Genomic DNA, 26,204 nt, shown 5'->3' with positions numbered 1-26,204 from the left:
TCACTAGGGGCAGACTTTTTGCACTCCTGACAAACAGATCGAAATGCCTTTGTCTTTTTGGTCACCTAAGGAAGGGAGGACGTGTCATGCAATGAACAGGTAATACCGCCTGTGCTATTCGGTGACAAGGAGGTAGAAGAAGAAGCTTCCCCCACCAGCACGCGTACCGATCTTTGTCTTGTTTGGCTGGGAGAGTGAGTGGTGGGTGATTCAGGCAGACAGATAAAAAGCGGATTACTCTTTTGACGGAGAGAACATGCATGAAGTTACATACTGAATTAAATGAGTTAAGAAATTGTTTGACCTTGAATTAGCGGAGTAATTGCATTGCAGACACCCTTCTTCTATCTTCCCTACTATTACCAGTCCGAGTCCTTCTTCCTCCATGGGCTGCCTCTTTTGCCTTGTCTCTCCCATTTCCTTGCTGCTACTCTACTCATCTCCCGCCAACAAACTCCTCCACCATCTTGTCCAAATCAACCGCATAAAGCCAATCCAGATCAAAAGGCTTCATCTCCACATCCCCCTCCTTCGGCAACCTCCTCTGATTAATCTCGCCATTCAGCTCAATCACCCTGTCAATCCGTCCTTGCCGACCCTTCTGCCACCTCTCCAGCGCTCCACCGAGCCCTTGTTTCAGATGCCCTAGGATCCCAGCAAAGGTGTAGACGTCTTCGAAGGCCTGGTTGACACCCTGGCCGGCGGTAGGGGGGATTGCGTGGGCTGCGTCGCCGAGGATTATGACTCGGCTGTGCTTGTCGGTTGATGCCCATTTGTCGAGCTTGGGGAGGAGATAAAAGGGCCAGAGGTTGACTTTGTCGGTTGAGATGTTGGAGGTGGCGTTGGCGACGATAGGAGGGAAATCTTCACTGCCTTCGCGGAGAAAATCGATGCACCATGTCTTGTCGGATGTCATGGCCTTCCAGGCATCTCGGCCAGGGTCCTCTCCTGCAAAGATGCGTTGCTTTCCGATGAGAACCTCTGAGCCATCTGCTAGCTGGGGCGCAATGACAAAAGCCCCTCGCTTGTTGTGCATGAAGGTAGCTGGGAGCTTGTATTCGTTCTTTTCCATGTTGAGTTGCTCCGTAGGCACAGCAGCGGTGACACCAATCATGTTGGTAAACTTGGGCTGCAAGTCAGGATGAAGGTATGATCGGACTCGAGAGTGGATTCCATCTGCGCCGACGAGGAGAGAGGCGGTGGACTCTGAGCCATCGGTGAAGAGCCAGGTGACACTGTCTTCAGTCTCGCTGACAATGCGGTCAAACTTTTTGCCATAGACAACTTGGATCCCGGCTTCACGGACCAAGTCCAAAAGGATGTTGATGAGCTCGAAGCGGTAGACTCGAATACCGGAGTACCCGTACTTGGCGACAGATCCAAACTCAAAGACATCAATGAGCTTCTCATCTTGAGATAGAAAGTAGGACTCCTCAAACTTGTAGCTTCGAGGTTCCATGCGCTTAAAGACGCCAAGTTTGTCAAGAATGCGAAGAGCATTAGGCGATAGCATGATGGCGCCGCCAATGTCCAGGGGTGCACTTTGCTGCTCGTAGGCGACGGCCTCGATGCCTTGTTGATGGAGGGCGAGGGCAAGAGTTAGGCCTGAGAGGCCTGCTCCGATGATGGCGACTTTAGTGGTTGACATGATAAAAATAGAGATGGGCGTTGTTTTAGATAAGTTGATTTGGGACTTTGAACTTGTAGTCACTTTGAAGGGTGGTTTTGGGTGGGTGAGGATTGAAGTGGATGGTTGGTGATGTCTCTCTCGAATTGACCACCAACTCAAGCACCTATATATACAGAACATCGGTCTATGCTACGAAAGCAAATGCACGGACAATCCCTCGGTCTCGGTCTTTGATCTAAGCCACCTTTGCAATCTTTTCTTGCATTTGTCAAACAAAAGTCTCTTCGCTATCTCCCTCCTCCAATAAGCATCGTCGCTGAGTTGGGCATCCGGCCGAGTGGTAAGACTCGGCCGATAAAGTCTCACTCTCGGCCGTGTCGGATTACAAAACATAGCGACGGTAATCTCGTCTTTTGCACCAGCCTCTCGGTAAATTGAGAATCCGCGCCTCGATTCGTAAGATCGAGGCTGTGTTGTCAGCTGAGTCCGAGCGAGACACGGCCGAGTGGCCGGGGCCGAAGGTATCGGCCGATATGAAGGAGGATGGGCGGGATTGTCTCGACTATAAAGGGTTTGGTTGAGATACTCTCTGGTGGTTCTTCATTCTCATCAACAAGTCCATCTCCTTCGATCAAACACAATTGTCTTCACATTTCAACTTCACACCTCTCTACAGCCGACTCAGCTCAGAGCTATCCACAACTCACAACCCAAAACCCAAAGACACCCAACATACCCCGTCTTCAACATGCACATCTTCATCATCGGTGGAACCGGCCGCAACGGCTCTCTAGCCATCCAAGAAGCCCTCTCCAGAGGACATACGGTCACAGCCCTTGTCCGCAACCCATCCACCGCATCCCTACCCTCCCACACCAACCTCACCCTCGTCAAGGGCACCCCCACTTCTCAAGCCGACGTCCTCGCCGGCCTCACAACTCCTGAGCCTCCCAAGGCCATCATTTCAGCGCTTGCCCAGGTTCGCACTTCAGAGTCGCCTTTTGCAGCTCTGCGTCCTGATACTACACCCGACTTTTTGACTTCGAGCATGCGCGTTTTGCTTGCTGCCATCTCGCAGGCCAACCTCCCCTACAAACCCAAGCTGGTCATAAATTCGGCTCAGGGTGTCGGCTCCTCCTGGCGCTCTATGAATCTTCCTGGCAAGATCATCTTCAGTCACGGAAGCATGGGCATCGGACTCAAGGACCACAACAAGCTCGACCAGCTCGTCCGCGATAGCGGCTTGCCCTTTGTTTCCCCACGACCGTGTATGCTCGCCGAAGGTGACGTCAAGGACGTCAAGGTCTGGCCTGAAGATGGAAAGGGCTGTGCGTGGATGCCATCCATTACCAGAGCGAGCGTTGGACAGTGGCTCGTCGATGCCGTTGAAAGTAAAGAGTGGGACGGAAAGGCACCGGTAATCACGAATTAAAGTGGCTGGAATGATAACAATGGCTTGGAAGACAACGAAAGATTCATTCAGTATGTGAGCAGGATATAGGAGTTTACCTTGGAAGTTTTATGTTGAAGCTGAGCATGGTGCGAGTTTCCCGCGGCCAGCTATCTATTTTTATATAAATCCATGAATATCTTGACCAAAAGAACTCCCGACGTCTTACGCCCTTGAATATCAAAGAGTTCGACGACACGATATCCTTCACGAAGGCGGTCCAGACGGATGCACGCCCAACCCAACAATAGTTGAATAAAAGATGATGGTTGGTCGTCCACAACCTTGAATCTGGTAAAAGAGGTTAGTTCCTGTCAGATACATATTCATAGTCGCACCCGGAAGAGGAACGGCTCGAGAGAGCTTGACAAGGAAATACTAGCTCGGCCAAAGGCCAAGGAGCAAAACTCACTTTAAAAAGCTCAACTCGGGTGGGGACCTCTTGACCACAAACGAAAGGGCTGACCCAGTGGCACCGAACCGGGGATCCTTCGTCTTGCCGGTCTCTGTCTTGAACTTGTACTTGCTCTCGTCAACGTCATCCTGAACACAGTGGAGCTCGACCTTGACCTGAGGATGAAGAACTCTCTTCCCGTGACCGCTGCTGTCTTGCTCATCTTCACCACTCTCTGGGATGTCAAATCCGGAGAAAATAGTGATGCTAATATCCATTATGCCCCTGGGTATGGCGCCATGCCAAGTTCCGATATTCTTATCGGTGCTTCGATACCCGGTCGGTTTGAGAACCCACCCATCCTCGTCGGCAAACATGCCACGATGGAGCATCATGCCTTCATCTTCGATCTGCCAGTTCAGGTGCACCATCTGGACACCTAGCTTCCAGAAGTGGGATGGATCAGGGTTGGATGAGTCGAGCCTGCGCCCAGATGGGAAGCAACGCATAAAGTAGTGTTTGTTGTGAGAAAACACCCTAGTCTCACCCGTCCCATTGAGCTCAAGCAGTTTCGCTTCGTTGAGAGAAAAGATGTGAGAGGGTTTTTTCGCTGCAGGGGTATCAAAGTTGCGGAACGCCTCGCTGTGTGTGTAAATGGCAAGATCGCTGAGGGCCTGGCAGATGCCAATCCTGGATGACTCTGTTTTAGGATTGGAGTCGCTAAAGGGATTTCGGCCCTGGATTGAGCTTTCCGAGTCGCTTGAGCCATCGTTGACGCGAGCAGGGCTCTTCTTCACCTTGACGAGGATTTTGCGCCTCAGATCACCCAACGTTGGAAGACGGAATCTCGGATCATAAGCCTCAAGAGGTTCATCAAGAAGAAGTTCCCCCCATTCCTCCTTCATGATCCTTACCATTACCTCCTGCTGCTCGACATCTGTATGCACCTCGAGACTGATGATGACGGGTAGATCGTTGTTCACGAAGGCCGAAGTTCCAATGGCGGAACATACTTCACGGAAGCCGCACGGGGTAGTCAACTTCCAGCCATGAGTGACGATGGGCTCGCCTAGTTCTAGCTGCGGTTGTTTTTTGCGCAGTTTCCCGACCCTGCTTGTTGAGGTGTCTGGCTGATGGTCTCGGGGAGGGTCTTGGGTCTTTGGGTCAACGGAATCTCCGTTCCAAACGGCAATGTCAACACATCGGCATCCCTGCATAAGAATCTAGAGCCAAAACGTTAGCTTCAACATGAAAATTCTCATTGGGGATCCTATACATCTCGATATGCCTCAGCACTGGCCCTGGAGGCGGTTTGGTTTCGGTTTCCACTGAGGTAGGTGTTGTGGCTGCTGCTGATGAAGTAGTTGGTCAAGGGCCTGGAAAGATCTTTTGGCTGGAGAGGCCCTTGAGCGCTGGTACCTAAATCTAACCAGGCCTTATAGAACGCAGAAAAGCCGTATGTTTCTTTGATGGAGAAAACCTCGTCGTATTCGTGACCTGACGGATGCTGTTGCCTGAGAAATCTGTTAAAAGCGATTATCGAGAGCGTTTCTTCCTGGTCCTTCAGACGGTTAAACAAATCGACAGCGGCTCTGTGCATGGCGGGATGCGGATCGGTGTTGCTCTTCAGGTCTTGTTGCGTAGCGCCAGATTTTGGCGCATCAATGGAGGCTGGTTTCGCACCTGCTATGTTGAGTACCTTTCTGCCCCTGTTACGCATCCGTGAGAATATGCTCTCAGGGGCAGCTTTGTTTTCCCCTTCGTCTGCTGGCTGTTCGATGGGAGCACTATCAGGATCCTGGGTTACATCTTGGGCATTGTTGGTCATTTCGGAGCCTGAAAGCGTTTCTTGAGTAAGTCGTGAAATGTCTGTCTCAGCGGCAGCCGACTCATCTCCATGCTCATCCGCAAAGCAAATCTCGCCCGGAAGATCGTAATCTTGGGAGGGACCTATTTGGCTCTCCACTATGGCAACTCGATTGTGATCGAATTGGGATAATTGCAGGCGTCTGTGGCTGTCCACTTCCGATAAGCCGCTCAGCCACTGGATCACGGAGGGACATTTGCTATACCCGAGGTCAAAAGTTCCTACCTCGCCTCCGAGGTTGGTATGACTTGACCCTGGCCATGGAAGTGAACGAAGAGAGAAATCATGAACATGCTCCAAGACATGGTCGATCAGATCCGGGGAGTCAACAATTCCTTCCAGATCACAAAGTGGACAGGCCTCTATGCCTATCTTTCTCTGCGTGGAGAGAGATATGAGTGTTGAGATGTCGTCCTCTTCAGAAGCGTCCGGGTGTAAGGCCATGAAATGCTCCATCATGTCCGTCATGGAGGCGAACTGTGGCTCATCCGAACACAAAGGGCATTGCCAAGTGGGCGAGTGGTCTTGCCGAATGTGGCGTTCCAATGCCGTCCTTGTGCTGTAGTAGACATCCGGCATGGGACAATCCTCCACGACGCAGGTATACGGACAAATATCCTCGCTCAAATGCTTTCTGTTGATCAATATTAGAAAGAAAACTCAGGCGATACATTATGACGACCTACCTCCATCTGGCATTCGTTTTCACGTCTTGAACTGGCAAAGTTTGATAGCAGCACGGGCATTGGAACATGTGCTGGTTATCATCGGGTAGCTGGGGTCGGGGGTAGTGAGCTGTCGCTGTGATGCGTGTAACTTCGGTTCTGGGTGTTGAGGCATCTGGTTTCTTGAGTGCTGGATCGGTGTATCTGAGTTTACTTTCGGGGACTGAGGCCGATGTCCCTGATACTGTGGGAGCATCGCTGTTCTTGGGGAGCTTGGGCGGTTGTTCGACAACAGGATGGATGAGGATGGGAATCTCCAAGTCTGGAGAGGCAATTGGTTGATGTGCTTGGTTGACAGCATCTTCCGAAATCGACGGCAAGTCGGGTTTGCGTCTTTTGAGACCAGTTGAGTGCCGTCGTGCTTGCAGAAAACGATTCCTTCGTCGCAAGTTGGCCACCACCAGGCGTCGCTGAACGGGCGTCAATGCTTCAAGCTTTTGCTTTAATCTGTGGCTGCTGTATCCTCTCTCTCCAGGTCGTAGAACCGCAATGCACTCGAGGTGTTGCTTCAACTCGGAGTGCTCTTCCTCATTGAAGAGGCGATCAGCTTTGTGAAGCCGTGACCGCTTTCCGGTCCGCCGGACAGCCAGTGCAAGGGACGCGAGACTTCCGAGAGCCGATTCGATGTTGAGCAGGGCTTCATCAAGAGACTGGTGTTTTTCTTGCAAGTTTTCGTAGTCCTCCAAGGATTGGTACAGCATTACCAGGTTTCCTTTGACCAGCGTTAGGTCGATGGGCCGCTCATTGAGTCTCCAATCGAGCGAGGCTCTGGCAGAGGCTAGTGCACCGATGCCATCGATCCAGAGATTGAAATCTGCTAGCTTGTACTCGAGGCGTTCATCGATTAACGGCGCTTCGGCCTGCTCTGGTGTGGGTAGAACCGGTTGGTCCTTCCCGTCATCCTGGGTCTGAGGTCGAGAAGCGAGACATCGACCAAACACTTCCAGACATTTTTGTGAAAGCTCAGAGGCAGTAAGATCCAAAAGGTCCATGTTTTGAGGGGCACATGAAGAGGCGCATGGTTCGTGTGTGTTGGTGGAAGTGCATGGCTGACATGGATGAGAAGGCGGAGACGACCCTTGTCTCATCCAACCCACGTGACTACAAGTGGACGACGAGGCTGTGCCAACATCCAATACCGTTGCCTGAAGCTGACCTGAGTGGATTCTTCATCCTGCAATCAACTGTTCTACGCCTTGGACTAATGATGCTTTAGCAGGATGGCGCCAGAAGGTGACGGCCATGGCGCTTGCGAGCTGCTGGCTAAGGTCGCTACCGGGGTCTTTCCCGTCATCATGCGATGTGGCATTCAGCAGCGGGAGCGCGTTGCGGGGGAGGTGGGAACGAGGCTTGGTCAGATTGCCCAAGAGCCGCTCCGGGGCTATGAGACAGACCAGGAAGCCGAAGGTGCTGCCACAGCTCTATTGCATACGCTGCTGATGATCTGCAAGGTATGTTGCCCTCAGAGCCAGTTCGGCGAGGGAATGGACTGCCACAGACGAACTGAAGCTGCGTGTTTTGTGGCCTATCCCGACCTTGGCGCCTATTCTTGCGGTTTGCATGCTAACATGGCACAATTCAGTTCCCAGACCCAGTCGGAAGGCAAACTACAGCATGGGAATGCTATTCCAGCATTCTCGGGCTTCTCAGGCCCGAGAACAAGACCAAGTTGAACAAATCTGTCCTTCTCTACTTCAAAATGGGGCCCGGTTATAGTAGCCAAGCAAAAGATCAGTGCGACAGATTCTTTGCCAGGCTTAGTGACGAAGAGTCCAACAAAAAGACGGCGGCTGATCAGATTTTGGGAGGGTCACGGATGCCAGAACCCAGCGACTACCCACGACATGTCAACGAGAACTTGTTTCAAATCCTTCACCAGCATTCGGCCTGCCGACACGATCGGCCCGGGAACCTGAAATCTCAATCGCGTGAGGATGATCACCTGCTCTCTCATCCTGCGAGGCTTTATCTGGATGGAAACCCGCAGATCCAGAGCAAACACGCACAGTTTGAGCTGGTGGTTTCAACAGCCGATATGAATTACTGGCAGGATCTTTGGGTTGGAGTGCCTATGTGAGGAGCTGCGTTTTGACATTGGAGTCAAGACCTCTCTCTAACTTGATTCTCTAGACAAACTAAAACTCGAAAGCGTCTTGTCGGTTTCAATCTTGGCAGAGATGTGAGCAGCGATGAGGATGAAGAAGGCAGCGACGAAGCCTTAGGCCTCGACCAAGTCAGCCCAGATTACTTCTGCCAAATCCTGAGAGACCCTTCGTTTGCCAAGTTGAGAGTCCGATTCATTCAAGGCCTTGGGCTCGCCTCACTTCGCCCGCCAGCCGCGCTTGAGCGCTTCCTCTGTCCTGGACAGGGTCTGCCACTATGCACAACTGTGGAGAGCTACAAACTAAGAGACAAAGACAAGATTATACTTGCCCACGCTATCGCGCACTCATTCTGGCAGTTTTATGGATCAGATCTGATGCAAGAGCGGTGGACAAGCCGCAATATTTGGTTCATGCAAGAAACTGATGAGCAGCAACACCCGAAGGATCAGCTCGCGTTGAGAGCTTACATGTCCCTTGACTTCAACGGCCAGAATAGTGTTGATGAAAGTATGGACAACCCGATGGTTACACATCCGTTCCCTCACATCCTGGCACTTGCCATCGTCTTACTGGAAATTGGCCTCAGACGGCCTTTCAAGTCGATGGATCATCTACCACTCGCATCTCGGTTGAATCGAGATCATGGGGCTGCAAATCAGCTGCTTAATGAACTTGAAAGAAGCCATTGGGCGAGCTCCACGCAGCGGGACATCTTCACTAAAGTTGTCGCAAACTGTTTAGATCAACGGCTCTTCTCTATCGACCAAACATCCAAAAGCAAGAAGGCCAAGAGCTCAAAAGAAGTTGCTACGAGTACCAGAGTTGGCGGTGGGGAGTTCCAAGTGGATGAGCGAAGACGGCGGATCTACGCCAAAGTTGTCGAACCTTTGGCCAGGCTTGTCAATATCGCCTTCAAGAACGACCCAAAGTGTATATCATACCTGAAAAGATGCAGAGAGGCCGAAGCATCTCAGCAGCAGCTCCGACCGCCAGTGGCATCCTTCCATGCCGGCAAGGCGATCGTTGCCCGTGAGTGGCTGGACAATTTGAAACACATAAGTCGGCACATCATGATGCTACGGCGACAAAAACCGGATAATGCCTTTGCACCTGTCAAGATTGCCATTCTGGACACTGGCTATGATGCCAAGTTGCCCTTCTTTAGCCAGGCGGCCAGAGCAAAATGCATTCGTGGATGGAGAGACTTTGTAGGAGATGGACAAGCGTCTGAAACTGGTGATACGACAAGAAGAGACGATTACGGACATGGTAGTTTGATGGCTCGTCTTGCTATGGAATCGGCTCCACTAGCGAATCTATACATTGCACGGGTCGCCAAGGACAGCAGGGGGCTCTCTTTGGGCAGCAAGTCCATTACAGAGGTAAGGGTCTCACCTCAAACATTTCTGAAGCTACACTCACCGACATTCCGATACTAGGCAATCCGCTGGGCTGGCCTTGAAGAGGAGGTGGATGTCATTTCCATGTCCTTTGGCTTTCCCGACGATGATGAAGACATCGCTAAAGCCATTGAAGACGTCGAACGAGAGAGAAACGTCGTCTTCTTAGCCAGTGCTGGCAACAACGCGGCCTACCAAGCCGAATCATTCCCTGCCCGACACAGATCCGTCATCTCCATCAGAGCAACAAACTGCGACGGCACTTTTAGTGCCAGCAATCCACCTATAATTGATCGCTACTCCAGCTCCGTTCTCGGTACATTTGGAGGCGACCTACCGGATAACATCCATAAGGAAATAACAGGGCGTTTCGGGCCCTCCATCTGCCAAACTGGATCATCCATTGCCACAGCAGTTGCTGCTGGCATCGCGGCATCCACAATTGCCTACGCAGAGGCATTGTCCTCTGTTTTACCTATACCCAAAGAACAAAGCCCAGTTCAGAGCTTGAAGAAGACACAAGGCATGATGAGGATGTTGGAGAAGATGGCTCCAGAGCAGACGGGTCATCATAAGTTTGTGAACCCCATCTGGTTCTGGAGCGAAAAGTCGGATCCATGGAAGGCCTGGGCTGCCATGTACGATTCTGTCTCACAACTCATGTATAGAAGTTAGTGAGACAACAGTGCTGGAGCACTCTTGGGCGGAAAGGGGCACTGGGGGATGAAAAATGGCTTTAAGCTTTCGTTTTGTACCTATTTGCCACAAAACTATAGAGTTTCTTTGAGCCAATTCACGCGCCAATTGGCCGAGCTTAAATCAACGTCCCATTGTGATGCCACGGAAACTGCACAAGGCTCATTGTTCAGCCCCGCTGCAGCCTGGACTGGAGAAGCCCAATTAAAAGCCGCAAGTAAGCGCTGGAGGCTGAGTGACGTTTGAGATCAACAAGTCACTCGTCCTCTGACCAACCTTACACCTCCCATTTCTTAACTGTAGCTATGACTCGACACCTCAAGATGAAGACTTGGTTCCTCCCACCCGACTTCACATTTACCCCCGACGGTCCCCTCCAGCTCGGAGCCGTCATTACGCATCCTGGCCGTCCTACCAATGTCCTCGCATCACCCCGCACCGACCCGTCCATACAGCTGCCTGAGATCCAGGTCATCACGGAAAAGAACCACTCACATTCGAACGAGGTCAGCCGCAAGGGCGGAGTTAGTCTTTTTGCCAAGTTTGTCGAGTTTGCTTCTGGCTCTGTGTCGTACGAAGCCAGCCGCCGAAATCTTCTTCAGTATGGAAATGTCGATCACGAAGTTCGGTCTCTCTTGGCGCCTTTCTCAAAAGACTTTCTCACAAGTCTTACTAGCTTGGACTCAGTGAAGGAGCACATTGAGTCGGGCATGTTTGGCAAGAGACCTGTATACCTTGTCTCTGGTCTGCGGGTCACAAACGAGTCGTTCACGGTGACCAAGGAGAAAGGAACTGGCAACCAGGCCGAAATTTCAGCCTCTGGCCCCACGGGACCGGTCCCAGTTGAAGTCGGTGGAAGCCTATCTGGGGGTGTGGAGAGAACAAAGGTGGATTCTTACGAGACGGCCCCGGGCATCGTCTTTGCATACCGACTACACGTTATCCGTCCCAAGTCTAGTGGAAGTTCTCAATCGGAGATGTTTTCAAGCTCCAAGGCTTTCTGGACGGATAAAGCGGAGACAGAGCCTATGGAGGTAGTTGATGTTACATTGGACGTGGTTGGGGAGGACCTCGAGGAAGAGGAGATCAAGTTCGCTCAGGCTGATTTGGAGAATGGCGAATGCTGCCTGCATCAATCCTAACGCGCGAATGTCTCAACGAACCCGGGCACAATGCCAGCTTTCCATTGGTTGCTGTCGTCCCCCGAAAATGATCATCCAAATTCCCAGCTCTGGAGACACGTCAGCATAGCGACTGGCGAGCGATCTTGACCTGGGTACTTGTACTAAAGAATGTGAGAGTTGTTGTTTACCAAGTCGTCGGTGTACCCTCCACGATGTTGGGTCACTACTCCTCTCCGCTGACCAAGGGCACTTAATGGTATCGGGTTAGTCCTCTCCGTACTATCGGCCTCTGATGATATCGGGTGATTTATAGACACTGCATACCGCTGGCTATAAGGCTTTACAGTGTGAGCACAGCTTGAAAGGATCAAGGTGAGTAGACTGCTTTTACGCAGGGGTTCGAGAAAATAGATGTCTTTCCGATCGGCGGCATATAATATCTATAGGGAAGACGAGTTGGCAAACGTCAAATCCGAGAATGGAGCCCTCTGAATTGACAACAATGCATCGGACTAGAAATGGCTCAGCTCGAGTTCTATGGCATATCCCCTGATGACGAACTAGCTAGTGAAAACGTTCAACAGATCGGGTTCTGGAGCTGAACATTCAGAAGTCCTAAGTCAATTACCCGAGCGGCGTTTCGCCTGATTCGCCTTTTGATGAAAGACTGGGTATCTCTTTGGGACCTGGTGGGAATGACCGAAGGGCACCAATAAGTAGAGAAGACTCTTTATTCCTCGAGGTAAGATAACGAATGACTATAGTTAGGCTAGGTACAAATCATCACACTTCCCGCGCATGGAAGCTGGACAATGAGATTAACTAGACAAGACCATCCCACCCATCCTGTTTCAGGGGCCAGTTGATTCAGCAAAGAGCGTGTATAATCAAGTCAGCTGCTTAAGCAACCACTTAGCAGGTGTCGCTCTTGCCGTTGCCGTGGTCCTTGCAGCCACCGGTGCAGAGCTTGGTGTATCGGATGTTGCCGTGCTTGCCGCCTTCGCAGTAGAAGAGGGAGTTCTGGGCGCGGGTGAAGTCGTTGGGCTGCTTGGCCGCCTTAAGGGCCTAGTTGATCTGGTTGCTGTAGTCGCCTTTGAACTGTTAGCATGGACCCTGGGCTGTGAGGCAGGGGTTGAGTTGGCTTACCAATGTTCAGGAGGGTGCTACCGCAGTAGCTGATGCCCTCCTTGCAGTTGCGAGCCTCGCCGAGGGAGGCGAGGGCGGCGGTGAGGAGGAAGATTGGGGCAGCGATCTTGACCATTTTGGCGGTTTTGGGGGCTTGAGGTTGGTTATTTGGGTGGTTGGGGTGTGGAGTGGTTTGTTGGAATAGTTGGAGAGGCTTGTGAGTGCTGGCTGATGAGAGAGGATTGACGAGGACCAAGGTTGACTTATATAGTTTTAAATCTCCAGACCTCCTCACCTTCGCTACCCCATCCTCACCGCCTCGTGGTTCCTCGCAACAGTTCATGTTGATCTCACAGAGCTTCAGGCTGGAAGTTGGCAGAGGGCTGCGTTTCACGGCGTGCCATCGTGCTCCTCGTCATGATGTTGGCTTATTGGCCCTTGGTGATGCCGATGCTTGACTCAAGTCGTTTAAAAGTCCCGTTTTGGTCAAGGGTTTGCGACTCAAAGATCCATACTCTGCCAGTTCGGTGAAACATGAACGCTGGTTGGTTCTCAATATTGAATCCTGGGGACAAGTCACGGAAAGTAAGCCGCATGTCAGCTTCGGGACCAAATTGAATGATGAACAGCTGAAAGGCACTGAAGTGGAGTCGCGATGAGGAGCAGAGTGGCCATGGCGAGCAAGAAACAAGACCAATTGGGACCTGAGGCCCGGCAGGGCTCAGTCGGATGTCTGATTCTAGAACCAACGGGCCGAGGAGAGCGCGCAGGATTCTCATGCAGGTCCGGATGATTCGGCGGCCAAGAATAAGGCTGAATTGCCTGGGCGGCATCTCAGCTTGGTCTAGCTAAGCGGATCTATATGCAGGTCGCAACAATCTCGTCTCTCTTGGCTTGCTGACGGCATCCTTCCCACTATATCTGAGACAACCGCAGGCTTAGCTTACTGATCTACCGGCTACATCGCGACGACCCATGCTTCCCGATGTTCCGGGGCCTTGATGCAGATTTCTCGACATTTCTATCATCAAAATTATTGGCGTCTTGCAGCGGGTTCCGAGTAAAAGTGTCGTGTGACTCGATGGGCAAAGCGCTATTGACGATCCATCAGCCGATTGACGTCTGGTTAGTTTCTGCAGTGTGAGTCTCCAAGTGTTTGTCGTCGTCAGAATTGTACCTACCGGCACCACAGACATAATTGTGCTACTACTGATTGAATCTCCCTTCGGCCAATCCTTGACTATGGCTGCTCTTACGTGGCATAAGAAAGAAAATGACAGGATGAGACACTGCACAGTTTAGAATGAGACGCCGTCGGGCTAGGGGAGCATGGGCACAGGAAGCCCTACTTAGAAATTACCAAAGCGGAGCGTTTATGCACGCGCAGCTCGCAAAGAACAGTTGCGTCTCTGCACGCTGTGCAGGCGATGATCCCCTGCAAGCGGCGATCCCTTGCAGCATCAGGCTATCGCGTACCTCGAAATTCGTGATCTAGCTTCGCCACGCAATAATACATAAACTAAGTATCCAGGGTATAGATCGCAGAGTGAATGTTGAGGAAGTGAGCTATTCAACAGGGGATATTGGTACAAAACCCGAACTCAGTGCTCCCAAGTCCCTTCTTCAAGATATACATACCCCTATAGTTTCTATGCAATAAAAGAAGATTGAAGCTATCGCAACATTCATAGGTAACGGCTCTTCGTGTTGAAGGGCCAGCAGGTCAGTAGCAATATGCAGGGTAACATGGATTGTATTTGCCTTGGCTGAGATGGTTACAGTTTGACCACCATCATAGCTACAAGGGCAAGGACCAATTGCCGCCCATAATGTTTCTGCTCAGTTGTTGCTAAATAAACCAAGAAGGAATTCGTGCCATCCCAGTGTTTGCGAGATGCATGAAGGCCTTTATGATTCGATGCCACAATGCGTTGTGGGACTGTTCAGCGGTCCTTTCGAGATGTCATTAATGAAAAGAACATTTATGCCGGAATGTGCTTTACTTCAAGATTATTGATTGCATTCCATCTATTTATGACTCCCCGGTCTTACTCATAACCGCCCTCTTTGCAACAACTAACTCAGCAATACTCGCGATAGTCACGCCGCCCATAATATCACCAACAGCCACCGCGGCGCCAAAGTCTCTACCGATCCAACTCTTCAACTCAACAGCCATTAGAGAGTCTACACCGTAGACGGACAGGGGCTTGTTTGGCTCGATGTCTTCGGGAGACATGGACATGGCTCGCGCCAGCTTCGCTGCTAGGGCGCGCAGCACGATTCCTGTGCGCTCGGTTGAGTTGGAAGACTTGTGAAAGAGGACCGCTGCTTGATGATCAGCATCACGGCTGCCGATCTTCTTGTCCAATTTCACTTCCGAGCCTGGCCTGTAAGAAAGCGCCCTGAACAGTGGTCGGTCCAGTAAAGCCGGAGGGGTCTGGCCTTGGCTGAGAATATCCGCGGGCGTCTTCAGCCCGAACAGAAGCTGACCTTCAGTCGTGAGCGGGTAGTTTGGGTCGCAGCACAGTGATAACAGAGCCAGTAGTTCAGCTTCGTCGATCTGTTGCATGTCGTTGGCCTTTTGTCGTTGGCGCTGATAAGCTGTAGTCTCGGATACGATGCCGACATTGAACATCCAGCCAATGTCAATTGACAACCCTTTTTGACCCTGCGTAGTCCTATGGCGGGCCAGAGCGTCCTGGAATGAACAGCCAGCAGCGTAGTTGGCGCTGGCCATCTGGCCGATGACACCAGCGAGAGAGGACAAGAGAATAAAGAAGTCGAGATCTTGGGGTAATAGACGATGCAAGTTCCATGATGCTTGTACTTTAGTCCGTACGGCCAGATCCCATTGCGCAAAGGTCATGGTCCGAAAGGTTGCATCTTGAAGGACCATGGCAGCGTTTATGCAGCCCTTGATCGGCGGCATGGTCTTTGAACAATCTTGGAGGAGAGCGGTGAGACTTGACTCAGAGGATACGTCGCAATTAGCAATCATCAAGTTGACTCCCTTCTTCGTCAGCTCTTCTACTAGTTGCGTAGCTGATGGCGACGAAGGACCTGAGCGGGATGGGATGATCAAGTGCTTCGCTCCACGGTCGACCATCCATCTTACGATGGCTCGTCCGAGCCCTCCGAATCCACCGGCTACCACGTAGGAAGACTTGTTATCAAAACTCCAACACTGACTCTCTTTGGTGAATACCTATAGAACACTTGGTCGGTAACGAGATCTCGACTTGCTCAATGTGCTAGCTTACCTGAACCGCGTCATCGTCGTTTGTACAAATAACCGCCCGGCAATCTTTGCCGCTGCTCTGCAGATGCTTGAAAGCATTCTCCAAGTCGGGCACGGAGGATACTACCATATCTGAGGAAGGCTGCACCTTTTTATCCGTAAAAAGTTCCACGGCTTTCCTCATGACGTCGGCCATCGCGCTGGGCTTCAACCCCAGAAGATCAATGCTAGAGAATGTGACATTTCTCGGAATATCATCCATAAACTCCGCGCTGTTGTTATTGACGTCGGCAGATGCAACCTGGATCAACCGTCCACCCGAGGCGATGCATTCACACGAAGCCCTCAGCGCATCCATGTTCGGGTCGGAGTTGAAGACTACATCAACACCTGCACCTGCACCAGCAGTGACCTCGACAAGTTTTGAAGTCCACCGAGGGTCTCGGCTGTCCAGGAGAGTATCGGGGAAGACTCTGGGAATGCTATCCAAAGCTGAAGACTTCCCAGAGGACAAGTTTGCTACAAAGACCCTTGCTCCTTGTGCTTGGGCAACCTGGATTGCCATTTGACCAATGGCACTGTCCGGAAAAAGGACCAAGGCAGATTCTTCATGTCTGATTCTGCCAACGTGAACAAGACCATGAACAGCCGCTGTTAGCGGGCCGAGACTGAGAGCAGCAGACTCGAAAGACAGAGAATCAGGGAGTTTTACCGTCGCGTTATCTTTGGCCCGAGGGTACTTGCGCATGCCTTCATCGACCATCATAAAGACACGATCCCCTGGCTGGATGGAGGAGTCACAATCGGGGCCTACCCGGGTGACAATCCCCGCACTGTCACACCGCAACGGCAATTTACCGCCAGTAGTCGAGACTTGGACATCTTTTCGGTTTAGGCCCCAAGCCTTCGCTTCGATCTCAACCTCATGAGGCCCCAGTTCGGTGTCGTGCCTGGCATCAGGTACGAACCAAAGAGACTCGGAAGAACCATTGATTTCCAGAAAAACTTGCAGGGCCTCTACGTCGGCCCATCTCGTTTCTTGTAGCCGTGGATAAAGTAGAGACCCAAGGGTGGTGTTGTCAGTCACATCTTCCACGGCTCGGCCAGTCAACACAAGACCATCACGGACAAGATATTCGACCTCTTTGGATGCGAATGGTCTATAAACTTGACGGTAGACCTTGCCAATAAGACCAGAAGCCGCGGATATGTCCAGGCTGTCCTCAATTGTGAGAGTGACAATGTGGCTATCCGCCTGCTCGGCTCGGATAGAGCGAAGGAAACCTTGGGCCACGCTGTACTGACAGGATTGAGGGTTACCAATGCCAGACGCCGTTGCCCACAGAAGTCTGGGTGCCTCATTGATCAAGAGCTGGAGACATGTAAACCCCTCCTCTGTCAGTGCCGAGAGGAGAGGCTTGTTGCAGACTTCGTAAAGACAGATCACCGTGTCGTTTGCAGTCAGCTCCTGGAACAAGTTCTTGAGTTGATCGATAGAGAAGCCACAGGTGACTGATTCCCGCAAGCCTTTAAGATCAATGTGAGTAAGCACCAACTTGGCCAATTCCTGCTGCTTCGAGTCTTGGTCCTCTACGATTAGGATAAGGCGACCCAGTGGTAGAACCAAGTTGGGCGGCTCACCCTTCTCCTCAACAGCGGTCGACACAATAACGCTCATGATATGGCAATGGTCGTTCTTGTAGTCGCGAATGACAACATCATTCCCCGAGAAACCATTCGCTCGTAAGCACTTGTCCCACAAGCTCTCAGGGACAGCCGCAGAGTGAGGACGCCATTCTTCGCGCGCAACCCACCAGCCAGGCAGCAAGCCAGCCATGAAGTTGGTGGCGATGTCGTCCGAATTGATGACTTCAAGGAGGATGAGTTGGCCTCCCGGTCTAAGAGCCTTGCGGACATTTCTGATGGTGGCTTCAAGATCAGGGGTCGCGTGGAGTACGCAAGCGGCGACAACAATATCGTACGAGCCCAGTTCAAAACCTTGCTCCTCAACATCTCGATCTAGATCCAGAGTCTTGAAAGAAAGGCGGCCCTGGCATTGAAGATCAGGCCATCTACCCATCGCTCTCTCGAAGAAGGCGGGTGAGATGTCGGTGTAGGTGTACTCTGCGAAGCTGAGGGCGCCAGTCCGCTTCTCGCGTTCCTGTAGGGTTGTGAGAACATGGGTAGTCATACCGCCTGTGCCAGCGCCGACTTCCAGAATGCGTAGCGCTGGGTTCTCGTGGGCTGCCAAGTCCAGGATGGCGCCCAGTCTACCATCGGCACACAAGCACTGGAACAGGTCGGCGTAGAAGATGTCGGCTAGGTTGGACCCGAACACGACTTGGAGAGGGTCGAGTTCTCCAGCCAGAATCTCGGGCAACCTGCGGGCGCACGCTGTGTATACCTTCCAGGCTGGGAGTACATCTTCGATATGGGAGAGCTGAGCCTCGACTTGGACGTCGGTGATGTCTTCGCTTGCTTGGATCTTGTCAGGAGACATCTTGCTGACGTGGTGCTCTATCCACTCGACATGACGTCCTAAGCTCTCGGGGACCTTGGTCCTGTCCAAGTGCCTGAGAGTCCGAGCAGCCACAAGGTCCAACGTTGAGCAAAGCTCAGCGTGGTTTTCTAGAATGGTCGTCTCGTCCCTGCTGAAGGTATCGGCACGACAGAGCTGGCGAAGTCGCTCGGGGTCAATCAGGCCTAACGAGGGCCTCCACTCGATTCGGTGGAGGAGCTTCCGCTCAGCCTCGTTCGTACTCTTACTTTGACTTTTCGTGATGGCATTTCGAATGGTGCAGAGAATAGACCCATCGTCGGCTAGGGCATACACGGAGCCCTCTTCCCCGTGGTCACCATGTGGTCTGTCAAGCCGACTGCAACAGGAGCGAGACATCCATCTAATTGAGCCCATCTGCCAACCTGAAGCCGCGAACCAGGAGTCGGCTATGCGTATGGGAACGTTGCAAGCAGGTTGTTGCCCTGCGCTGACTCGCAAGATGTGGAACGCCTGATCGAGGATGGCAGGATGCACTAAACTGCTTGTCCGGTATCTTGGCTTGGTAGCGTCGACATGCATCAACGCAGTTGCATTTCCATCAAATCTTATGTCTTGGCCCAGGCGGAACGAGTCGCCGTATTGGAGACTGTTCTCTGCAGCGTTGCCGTAGAAAACGTGCGAGTCGATGGGACGACTAAGGGACTGTGCCAGCCGAAACTGTTCACGCACATAGTCATGACACAATTGTCTGTATTCGGTCTCCGGAGAATTTTTGTAGTCGACACGAATGGTGGCACGTAGGCGCTGTGTCCACTCATCCTCAGCGTATGAGTAAATGGCGACCTCAAACAACCTTGTCTCGGCCGTGTGCTTTTTGCCAACGGGGCGCAGATGCACTTCTGTCTCGACCCGATTCTCCCAGGCGTTTTGAACGGGAATGAGACCAAGAAACTCGGCAGTCTTGACGTGATACCCTGATACATCTCGGTCATTTGATACCATTTCTTGCACGGCCTCGATCGCCATAATCAGCATGCCTGCCGCGGGATAGAGTATCTTGTTGTGCACCTCAACTACAAGTTAGCACATTTCACTTCTAGTAAGTGGCATCTCACTTTGTAATCTCCAATCCATGGGTCAGTTTCGACGCTCAGAAAGTTTCTCCATCGAGGCTCAAAAGGATTCCAGTCCGATACCCTCACCCCGAGCGTCTTTCCTTGGACAGTCCCGCGAAGCCGGAAGCCTCGACTGATCCGCGGCTCGCTCCAGTAGCGTCGCGAGTGATCAAAGGGATACTTGGGGCAGTCGGTAAGAAATGGGGTCTTGTCGTCTGGCGACTGCTGGTTGGCTGCAGCCACCGAGACTGAATGCCCAAGGCTGAAGAGTTGCCCGACGAGGCTAAGCACCGCATCTACCGCAGGGCGAGAACGGTGCAGAGCACTCGTGTACCTGATGTCCTTGGCCTGGTTCTCCGTCTGTTTGATGGTGTCGAGTGTAGGCCGACGAAGCGCTGGGTGAGGGCCGACCTCGACCAGATCGCTGATACTGTCGAGACCCAGCTTGTCCCTGGACGTGTCTTGCACGAGATGCTCCACGGCATCGGCGAATCTAACTGGACATACCATGTTGTCAACCCAGTATTCCCCTTTGGATAGCTCTTCTGAGCAAACCGGCTTGCCAGTGACTGACGAAACCATGGGAACACGGACGAGGACCTTAGGGTCTTGACTCCCAGCAACGTTGAGAGAACTTATCCGAGAAAGGTACTCGCTAGCAATAGACATGACGGCTGGAGAGTGATAAGCAACCCCCGTCTTGAGCTTTTGTGCGAATATGCCGTCTTTGTCTGCTTGTTGCTTGATCTTGTCGATGACATCTTCGGGGCCTGACAAGGTGCAGTTGAGTGGACTGTTGACGCAAGCAACGCTTATCAGAGCGACGGATTCAGCTCCAATGGCTTCACTGAGATAACTTGGGACACGGTCCTCGGTGATGTTTATCGAGATCATGACCCCGGGGTACGAGGCGCTTGCTTCTCGGAGCTGTCCGGCCAACTGGCCGCGAAAGTACGAGACTTTGCAGGCGGAATCCAAGTCTAACCCACCCACAGCATAACTTGTGGATATGGGTTAGCATTATGGACGTGGTCAAGAGGATGAGTGAGCCATGACGTACGCTGCGGCGATCTCGCCCGAAGAATGTCCCACGACAGCTTTGGGTCTGATCTCAAAAGAGTAAAGCAGCTCGACAAGGGCGATTTGTATGGCGGTAGATAGCGGCTGGCTGTATTGGGGCTTGTTGATGCTTTCGCTACGACCAAGTTCATCTGTGAAAGAGAAAAAGTAAGTATTAGCTCCGTGAATGTGTCCTAGCGTGGCCTTGATTTACCAAAAATCGACCATTTACAGCCTAGGCTACCGTAAATGATGTCGATCCGTTTCAGAGTATCGTAAAAGATGGGATATTGGGTAAGACCCCTTCCCATATCGACATACTGCGCCCCCTGGCCGGTGAAGATGAATGCAAGCCCGAGATCAGCCGAGCTTCTAACTGGCTTTTCTGGAGACAAATGCACTTGGCCATCTTCCAGTTCATCCGAGGCTAAGGCAAAGCTTCTCCAGAGCATCTTGCTCCGCCGAGCAGCCAAAGTGTAGGCCAGTTGACGCACCTTCAGGGAATGCCCCACCACATGATCTTTGTAAAACATATCATAGCCTTGCAAGACGCGCTTGACGGCCTTTTCGCTCGCTGCACTCCATACTAGGAGACTTGTTTGGTTCAATGGAGGTTTGCCGGTTAAGCCAGGAGAGGTTCCGTTGGCGCGAGGTGTTGTTGGCCCCGAGGGTGATTCCAGCTCGCCACCACCAATTGTACAATGTCGCCCGGGTAGGTCCCGTTCTCGCAGGTAGTGGAGGGCATCTTCGAGTATAACGTGTGTGTTGGATCCTCCAAATCCAAACGAGTTCACCGATGCGCGGCGCAGGCCTGGATTTGGCCAGGGCACCTCTTGGGTAGGGACCTTGAAGGCATCTTGATTAGCAACCCAACATTATACAGCTGTCATTCAATGGGTAACTCACCGTAATATTGTAAGACTCGGCATCGATGGCTGGATTGATCTTCTCGAGGAGGGCGCTGGGTGGAATAATCCCCCTTTCCAGGATCACTAATAAGAAGGTTGGTTAGAACTCAGACCGATTCGCGGCAGTACCAAGAGAACTCACAAATGCACTTGACGATACCGGCCAATCCACTAGCCCCTTCGAGATGTCCGATATTTGCCTTGATAGAGCCACTCCGGTTCGTTAGGCACTTTCGCGTAATTAGCGAGGAAGTGAGAACCGCTTACATGTAGAGAGGTTCCTCAGCTGACCGACTTTCGTGGAAGCTCCGGCCTATCGCTTTCACTTCAATGGGATCGCCCACAGCTGTGCCGGTACCTGGGTCGTGTCATTAGACAATCGTTTTGAGATTGATGGCCAGATCATGTCACATACCGTGTGCTTCAATATAGCGCGTCTTGTCGAGGGAAAGATCGGCCTGCGCATAGACGCGTCGAATCAAGTCTTCCTGCGCTTGAGAGCTCGGCTGGGTAAGCCCAGGCGTATGTCCATCTTGGTTTGAGCCCGTTGATCGGATCACAGCACGAATAATGTCACCGTCCTGCACAGCTAGGGATACTGGCTTCAGGACTATGGCGAGGATGCCTTCGCCTCTTCCGTATCCGTTTGCTTTGTGGTCGAAACTTTGACAAAGGCCGTCTGGAGAAAGAAACTTTTGCGCGGACAAGGACTGGAACATTGCCGGGTCAAGAAGAAGATTGGAACCAGTAACAACGGCCTGACAGACATGGGTAAGCTATTCCATCAAAGAGACCAAAAAAAATGCGAATACATACACATGTAGCATCCCCGCTGTGGATGGTCTTGCATGCCATATCGACTGCCGACAAACTGCTGGAACAGGCCGTATTCACATGGATGCTAGGCCCCCTCAGGTCAAAGTACCAGCTGATGCGATTGGGAATAACGCAGGCGACGCTACTTCCAGTAACAGCCGTGCGTTCCGCATTATCAGGGTCCATGGCAATCATCTTGGCGTAATCTTCCACCATGGAAGCCGAGAAGACGGCAGTGCGAGAGCCTCTAAGGCTCTCCACTGGAATGCCAGCTGCAAAAAAGACCAAGATCAGCTGAGTACGCGCGGACTTGGGTAATGTCGCTTACCCTTCTCGAATGCATGGTAGGTCGTCTCGAGTGTCCAACGTTGCATCGGATCCATGGCGGCAGCCTCATTGGCCGTGACCGAGAAGAATGGAGCATCAAAGAGACCCAGATCTTCGTTGATGAAGTGCCCTCGATGGCCGTGGAACTGTCATTTTAGTGAGCCGTGCACTCTGAGAGATCTATGCTGCCAGGAGACACCGTACACTGTAATGCTTATTGGTCACGAATGAATCAGAGTCGATGCGAGACTTGGGACATTCCGTCATCAGATTGCGCCTCTTGGAGAGGACATCCCAGAGACTGCAGTCGTCGTCTACATCTTGGGGCAGTTTAAAAGAGTACCCCACGATTGCGATGTCGTCTGCAGGTGCCATGATAGGTTCGCCGTTGGAGAGTCCACTGATCAGTCCGAGTCAGGGACTTGGTGACGGTAAGGTTATCTGAGACAAAATCTGAACACTGGCAGTGAGACGTGAATGCACGTCAAAAAATATTATAAGCGCCCATGTTCCACGACATGATATCATGTATATAGTACCCTTTACTTGGTGGTGAATCCATCCCGACTTACCTTGTGCAGCGAAGCGGTGAGAGACATGCCCAAACCGGCAGGCCGAAGCTAGGATCGGCCCGTCTGTCAACCGTTGGTTCCATCCAAGGGGCAATGAGGCGGATCTGCGGGAGAATAATAAGGTTCTGAGCTTGCAGATGAAGTGGCTCCCCTGACCCCTGGGTACGAGACAAGGACAGGGTTCTCTTCTCGTCATTCTCACCCTACCGGGACCTTGGCATTGTTGATCGTCGACTTTATGGCATGAGGAGACCTCCTTCCTCTTCTCTCCGCATAGTGAGCCAGCTGCTATGGGTAAGTAGCTGTCTCGCACACGCCCCCTTTGATGTCAACATTGGTCCACGTCGGAGGGGCCTGTTCCACCAAAGAAGAAATATGCTTTCGGGGATTGAAGACAGCACCGTCTTCTTTCACTTTTTGCTATGCGTAGTTGAAGGGAAGACACATTTGGTTACGATTCACCGTACCCGTCTACTACTGAAAGGCCTGCCGCGGCATCCACGGAATTTCTCTCAACCAGCGATCATAACGTACGCACTCCGTCTTACTTAGCGTTGTTGTCTCTCTTGTCATACAAGCACCTAAAACGCATCTTCCACGGAAAAGGCAAGGATCCGGCCGATCCGCCATTTCGCTGCGGGAACTTGGCAGTGAGCCTGTCCCTGGCCACGCGACCAACCGTATGATGATGCACAATCGTGAAACCTAAAAAGCGATCATCTGTCGGTCCGAGTGAGTGAATCTTTATGCTTACGGCAGTGATGTGGTGTTGCTACTGGGGCATCCGCTTATCTGTATCTATGGAATATGAAAAATGACATGTGATTGGGATGTTGGTCTGCAGCAAGGTTTCTCCTCCATGTTGCATTGCTTGACATTCGGTAGTTGAGTTTTCCTCTTTGCTTTTGGGTCTTGAAGAGTTGGTCGCTGAACGCTTACTTGCAGTGTCTGAGTCCCGCTCTATGGTTCCTGAATGGCTGCCCTTAAGTGTAGTTACTATACATTTGTACTTGATTTATGCCTTCTTTCTCTGTTTGTTGGTTTATTTTCACATCTCAGTGGAATTGTACAACTCCCCCTTGTACTTGACACTCCCTTGATAACCCCAACAACCGTTGCGTTCGCCTGACCTGGCCAAGGATCACCTAATCCATCCCTTGTTGGGTGGTTCCCGCTTGCCCAACTGGGCCCTGTCGTCGTGAACCCCACGAGTAGTCTCCGAGACGCTGATGTGAGTTGTGCGAGTAATGCCTGGGCTGTCACTTTGTGGTCCATCATGCAGATGCTCCGTCGACTCGGACCCGTCACGGTTCATGTCCTTCATGGGGACACCGTCCTCGTCCAGTTTGTAGTAGGCGTTGCTAACCGTAGTAGACATCTTTCCGTGGGGTGTAAGGGCGTATTGGTCTCCGTATTGGTCGCTCTTTTGGTTTGTCGACTTGGACCTAGTTGCCATTCCAATGGCCTTTTTGATCTTGGCTAATACGCCGCTTTCTCGGAGGATCTTTGGCACGCAGGGCACGCATACGATGAAAAAGCCGCAGGTCATTTCTGCCGTGGCCCAAAAGATAAGCGGTCCAATGTTGTAGACGCCGTCTTCTGAGTCGCCATATGCCACGGTCGAGGCGAGCCTGAATGCCGCCGAGATACAAGCACTACATTCCAACCATTAGAGATGTTAGACAAGACGGACGACATGGATAAACTCACAGCAGGCCAAGACTAAAAATCACCGAAACACCCAATCTCTTCTTCCATCCCATGTTGAGCTTCCAAATGACACGCTGAGGCAGCAACATGATGGTGATGTCACATATGAGATGGATTGTCGCCGAGGAAACCTGCAGATGGAACAGATTAAAGCACTTTCCCTCGACCCTAAAGTCCCATATTGTCTCGTGAGGAGTGCACTGAAGGTTCAGGGCGACGATGATGGCTATGTTGGCGGTGATCTGGACAAAGATGACAATGACGCATCCCCACCAAAATGCGCTCTTCGTTCTCGTTCCTCGCGGGACAAATACACGACACCACTCAACGAGAATGGCAATCTTGAGGAAAGGCAGGACAAACGAATAGAAGACGCCGAATATGAAAACGTACTATCGCATGTTAGTGGCTACCCCTAGTGATGCGTGGTCTTTCCTGAATCACGCACGTAGGTCATTGGGATGATATCACGAAGGCGGACGTTCCATTGGTTGACAAAGAAGCCTGGCGTCTCTACCATCTTGAAGCATGCCCACATGCTGCCCCAGAAGCATCCCTAGAGAATGTGAGCATCTGCGCATTGGAGCCGTCGAATTGGGGTAACAACATATGCCAAGAACGCGAGGACTACATGCAGATAAGTGTTTGTCCAGAACCCATGAATCAGTAATACGCACCTTCTTCTATCTGGACCTTCCTGAGGAGGAAGACTCTCCCGTAGCCGCGCAGGATGACGCATATTGTTGAGATCACGCAGCAGGTGACGAAAACGCCCAGAGCGAGGGGATTGTTGTTTGGGGGATTAACAAAGTTTGGTGTGACGCCCTTTGGCGGTGCCAAAGCTGGACCATCCAGATCCATCTCTACAAGCTGCTTCGAATAGTAATGAGTGAGGCTGTTCTGTTTTCAGGACAAAAGATCAGAAAATATACAACGATCAAAATCCCAATGGCGAGCAAGTTCATGCCTCCGGCTTTTAGCAGCCCTGGAGGTTATTCTCCCCATGCTTGAAATCATACCAAGCAGCCCCTGAGCAACAGTACTTTCTCCACATGCATCAAGTTTGAAGATCCTAAGCCCTGGCTCAGAGTTCTTGTTTTTGTGAATACAACATTGCAATATCGTACCACCCAGACTCTCGACTTTGTAATAAGGTTTGCCAAGCCTATGCAACAGCACTTCTACTAAGGATCCAAGGGTTCTGCGACCTTTGAATATGCCCAGTCTCTTGAAAGTTGGGGCTTAGGAACTGAGTTGGGGGAGAGGGCTCCACGCAGGACCAACAGCGTTACGCCTCGTATTTGCCCCTCGGCGTCTTCAGCGATCGGAGGTTATGTTTCCCACAATCTGGGGCCAAGAGTCTCGCCAAGCTAAACTCACGACCAACACAGTCCCATGTGTCCAATCGGACCTGGCTATCCCCGGACCGCTCTTCTTGGA

The 26,204-nt window shown here is 51.8% G+C and overlaps 7 protein-coding genes and 2 pseudogenes across 9 annotated transcripts, besides 2 other annotated features; 3 read left to right on the top strand and 6 right to left on the bottom strand.

Annotated features, from left to right (window-relative positions):
* Positions 1–436: 436 nt before the first annotated feature.
* NCS54_00346300 (FAD-binding-3 domain-containing protein) lies at positions 437–1,648 on the bottom strand (the record flags this gene model as incomplete). Its single annotated transcript, XM_053149034.1, has 1 exon — positions 437–1,648. One exon carries the CDS (start codon positions 1,646–1,648, stop codon positions 437–439), a length of 1,212 nt encoding a protein of 403 aa, XP_053005009.1.
* A 598-nt stretch (positions 1,649–2,246) lies between these two features.
* NCS54_00346200 (NAD(P)-bd-dom domain-containing protein) lies at positions 2,247–3,062 on the top strand (the record flags this gene model as incomplete). Its single annotated transcript, XM_053149033.1, has 1 exon — positions 2,247–3,062. The coding sequence occupies exon 1, from the start codon at positions 2,379–2,381 to the stop codon at positions 3,060–3,062; it is 684 nt and encodes a 227-aa protein (XP_053005008.1). The 5' UTR covers positions 2,247–2,378.
* Positions 3,063–3,190: 128 nt separating this feature from the next.
* Positions 3,191–5,593, bottom strand: NCS54_00346100 (annotated as a pseudogene). Its single transcript has 3 exons — positions 4,751–5,593; positions 3,493–4,697; positions 3,191–3,371 (listed from the first exon to the last, which is right to left on the bottom strand).
* Positions 3,191–5,593: a sequence feature.
* A 430-nt stretch (positions 5,594–6,023) lies between these two features.
* Positions 6,024–7,058, bottom strand: NCS54_00346000 (Hypothetical protein; the record flags this gene model as incomplete). The annotated part of the gene is made up of 1 exon (XM_053149032.1): positions 6,024–7,058. The coding sequence occupies one exon, from the start codon at positions 7,056–7,058 to the stop codon at positions 6,024–6,026; it is 1,035 nt and encodes a 344-aa protein (XP_053005007.1).
* Positions 7,059–7,286: 228 nt separating this feature from the next.
* Positions 7,287–10,246, top strand: NCS54_00345900 (Peptidase-S8 domain-containing protein; the record flags this gene model as incomplete). Its single annotated transcript, XM_053149031.1, has 4 exons — positions 7,287–7,517; positions 7,649–8,139; positions 8,197–9,553; positions 9,611–10,246. The coding sequence occupies 4 exons, from the start codon at positions 7,287–7,289 to the stop codon at positions 10,244–10,246; spliced, it is 2,715 nt and encodes a 904-aa protein (XP_053005006.1).
* A 344-nt stretch (positions 10,247–10,590) lies between these two features.
* Positions 10,591–11,409, top strand: NCS54_00345800 (Hypothetical protein; the record flags this gene model as incomplete). The annotated part of the gene is made up of 1 exon (XM_053149030.1): positions 10,591–11,409. The coding sequence occupies one exon, from the start codon at positions 10,591–10,593 to the stop codon at positions 11,407–11,409; it is 819 nt and encodes a 272-aa protein (XP_053005005.1).
* Positions 11,410–12,303: 894 nt separating this feature from the next.
* NCS54_00345700 (Hypothetical protein) lies at positions 12,304–12,652 on the bottom strand (the record flags this gene model as incomplete). The annotated part of the gene is made up of 2 exons (XM_053149029.1): positions 12,304–12,447; positions 12,491–12,652. 2 exons carry the CDS (start codon positions 12,650–12,652, stop codon positions 12,304–12,306), a joined length of 306 nt encoding a protein of 101 aa, XP_053005004.1.
* Positions 12,653–14,548: 1,896 nt separating this feature from the next.
* NCS54_00345600 (Carrier domain-containing protein) lies at positions 14,549–22,857 on the bottom strand (the record flags this gene model as incomplete). Its single annotated transcript, XM_053149028.1, has 12 exons — positions 14,549–15,724; positions 15,780–19,325; positions 19,373–20,372; positions 20,433–20,583; positions 20,646–21,276; positions 21,338–21,423; positions 21,482–21,552; positions 21,607–21,697; positions 21,755–22,097; positions 22,156–22,427; positions 22,484–22,628; positions 22,687–22,857. 12 exons carry the CDS (start codon positions 22,855–22,857, stop codon positions 14,549–14,551), a joined length of 7,683 nt encoding a protein of 2,560 aa, XP_053005003.1.
* Positions 22,858–24,195: 1,338 nt separating this feature from the next.
* Positions 24,196–25,658, bottom strand: NCS54_00345500 (annotated as a pseudogene). Its single transcript has 5 exons — positions 25,438–25,658; positions 25,385–25,391; positions 25,213–25,320; positions 24,765–25,156; positions 24,196–24,709 (listed from the first exon to the last, which is right to left on the bottom strand).
* Positions 24,196–25,658: a sequence feature.
* Positions 25,659–26,204: the final 546 nt, after the last annotated feature.

This window comes from Fusarium falciforme, chromosome 3 (assembly GCF_026873545.1).
Source record: "Fusarium falciforme chromosome 3, complete sequence".
In the NCBI taxonomy this organism is placed as follows: Eukaryota; Fungi; Ascomycota; class Sordariomycetes; order Hypocreales; family Nectriaceae; genus Fusarium; species Fusarium falciforme.
The sequence above is the reverse complement of the archived record's forward strand: the minus strand, read 5'-3'. Positions and strand labels throughout refer to the sequence as shown.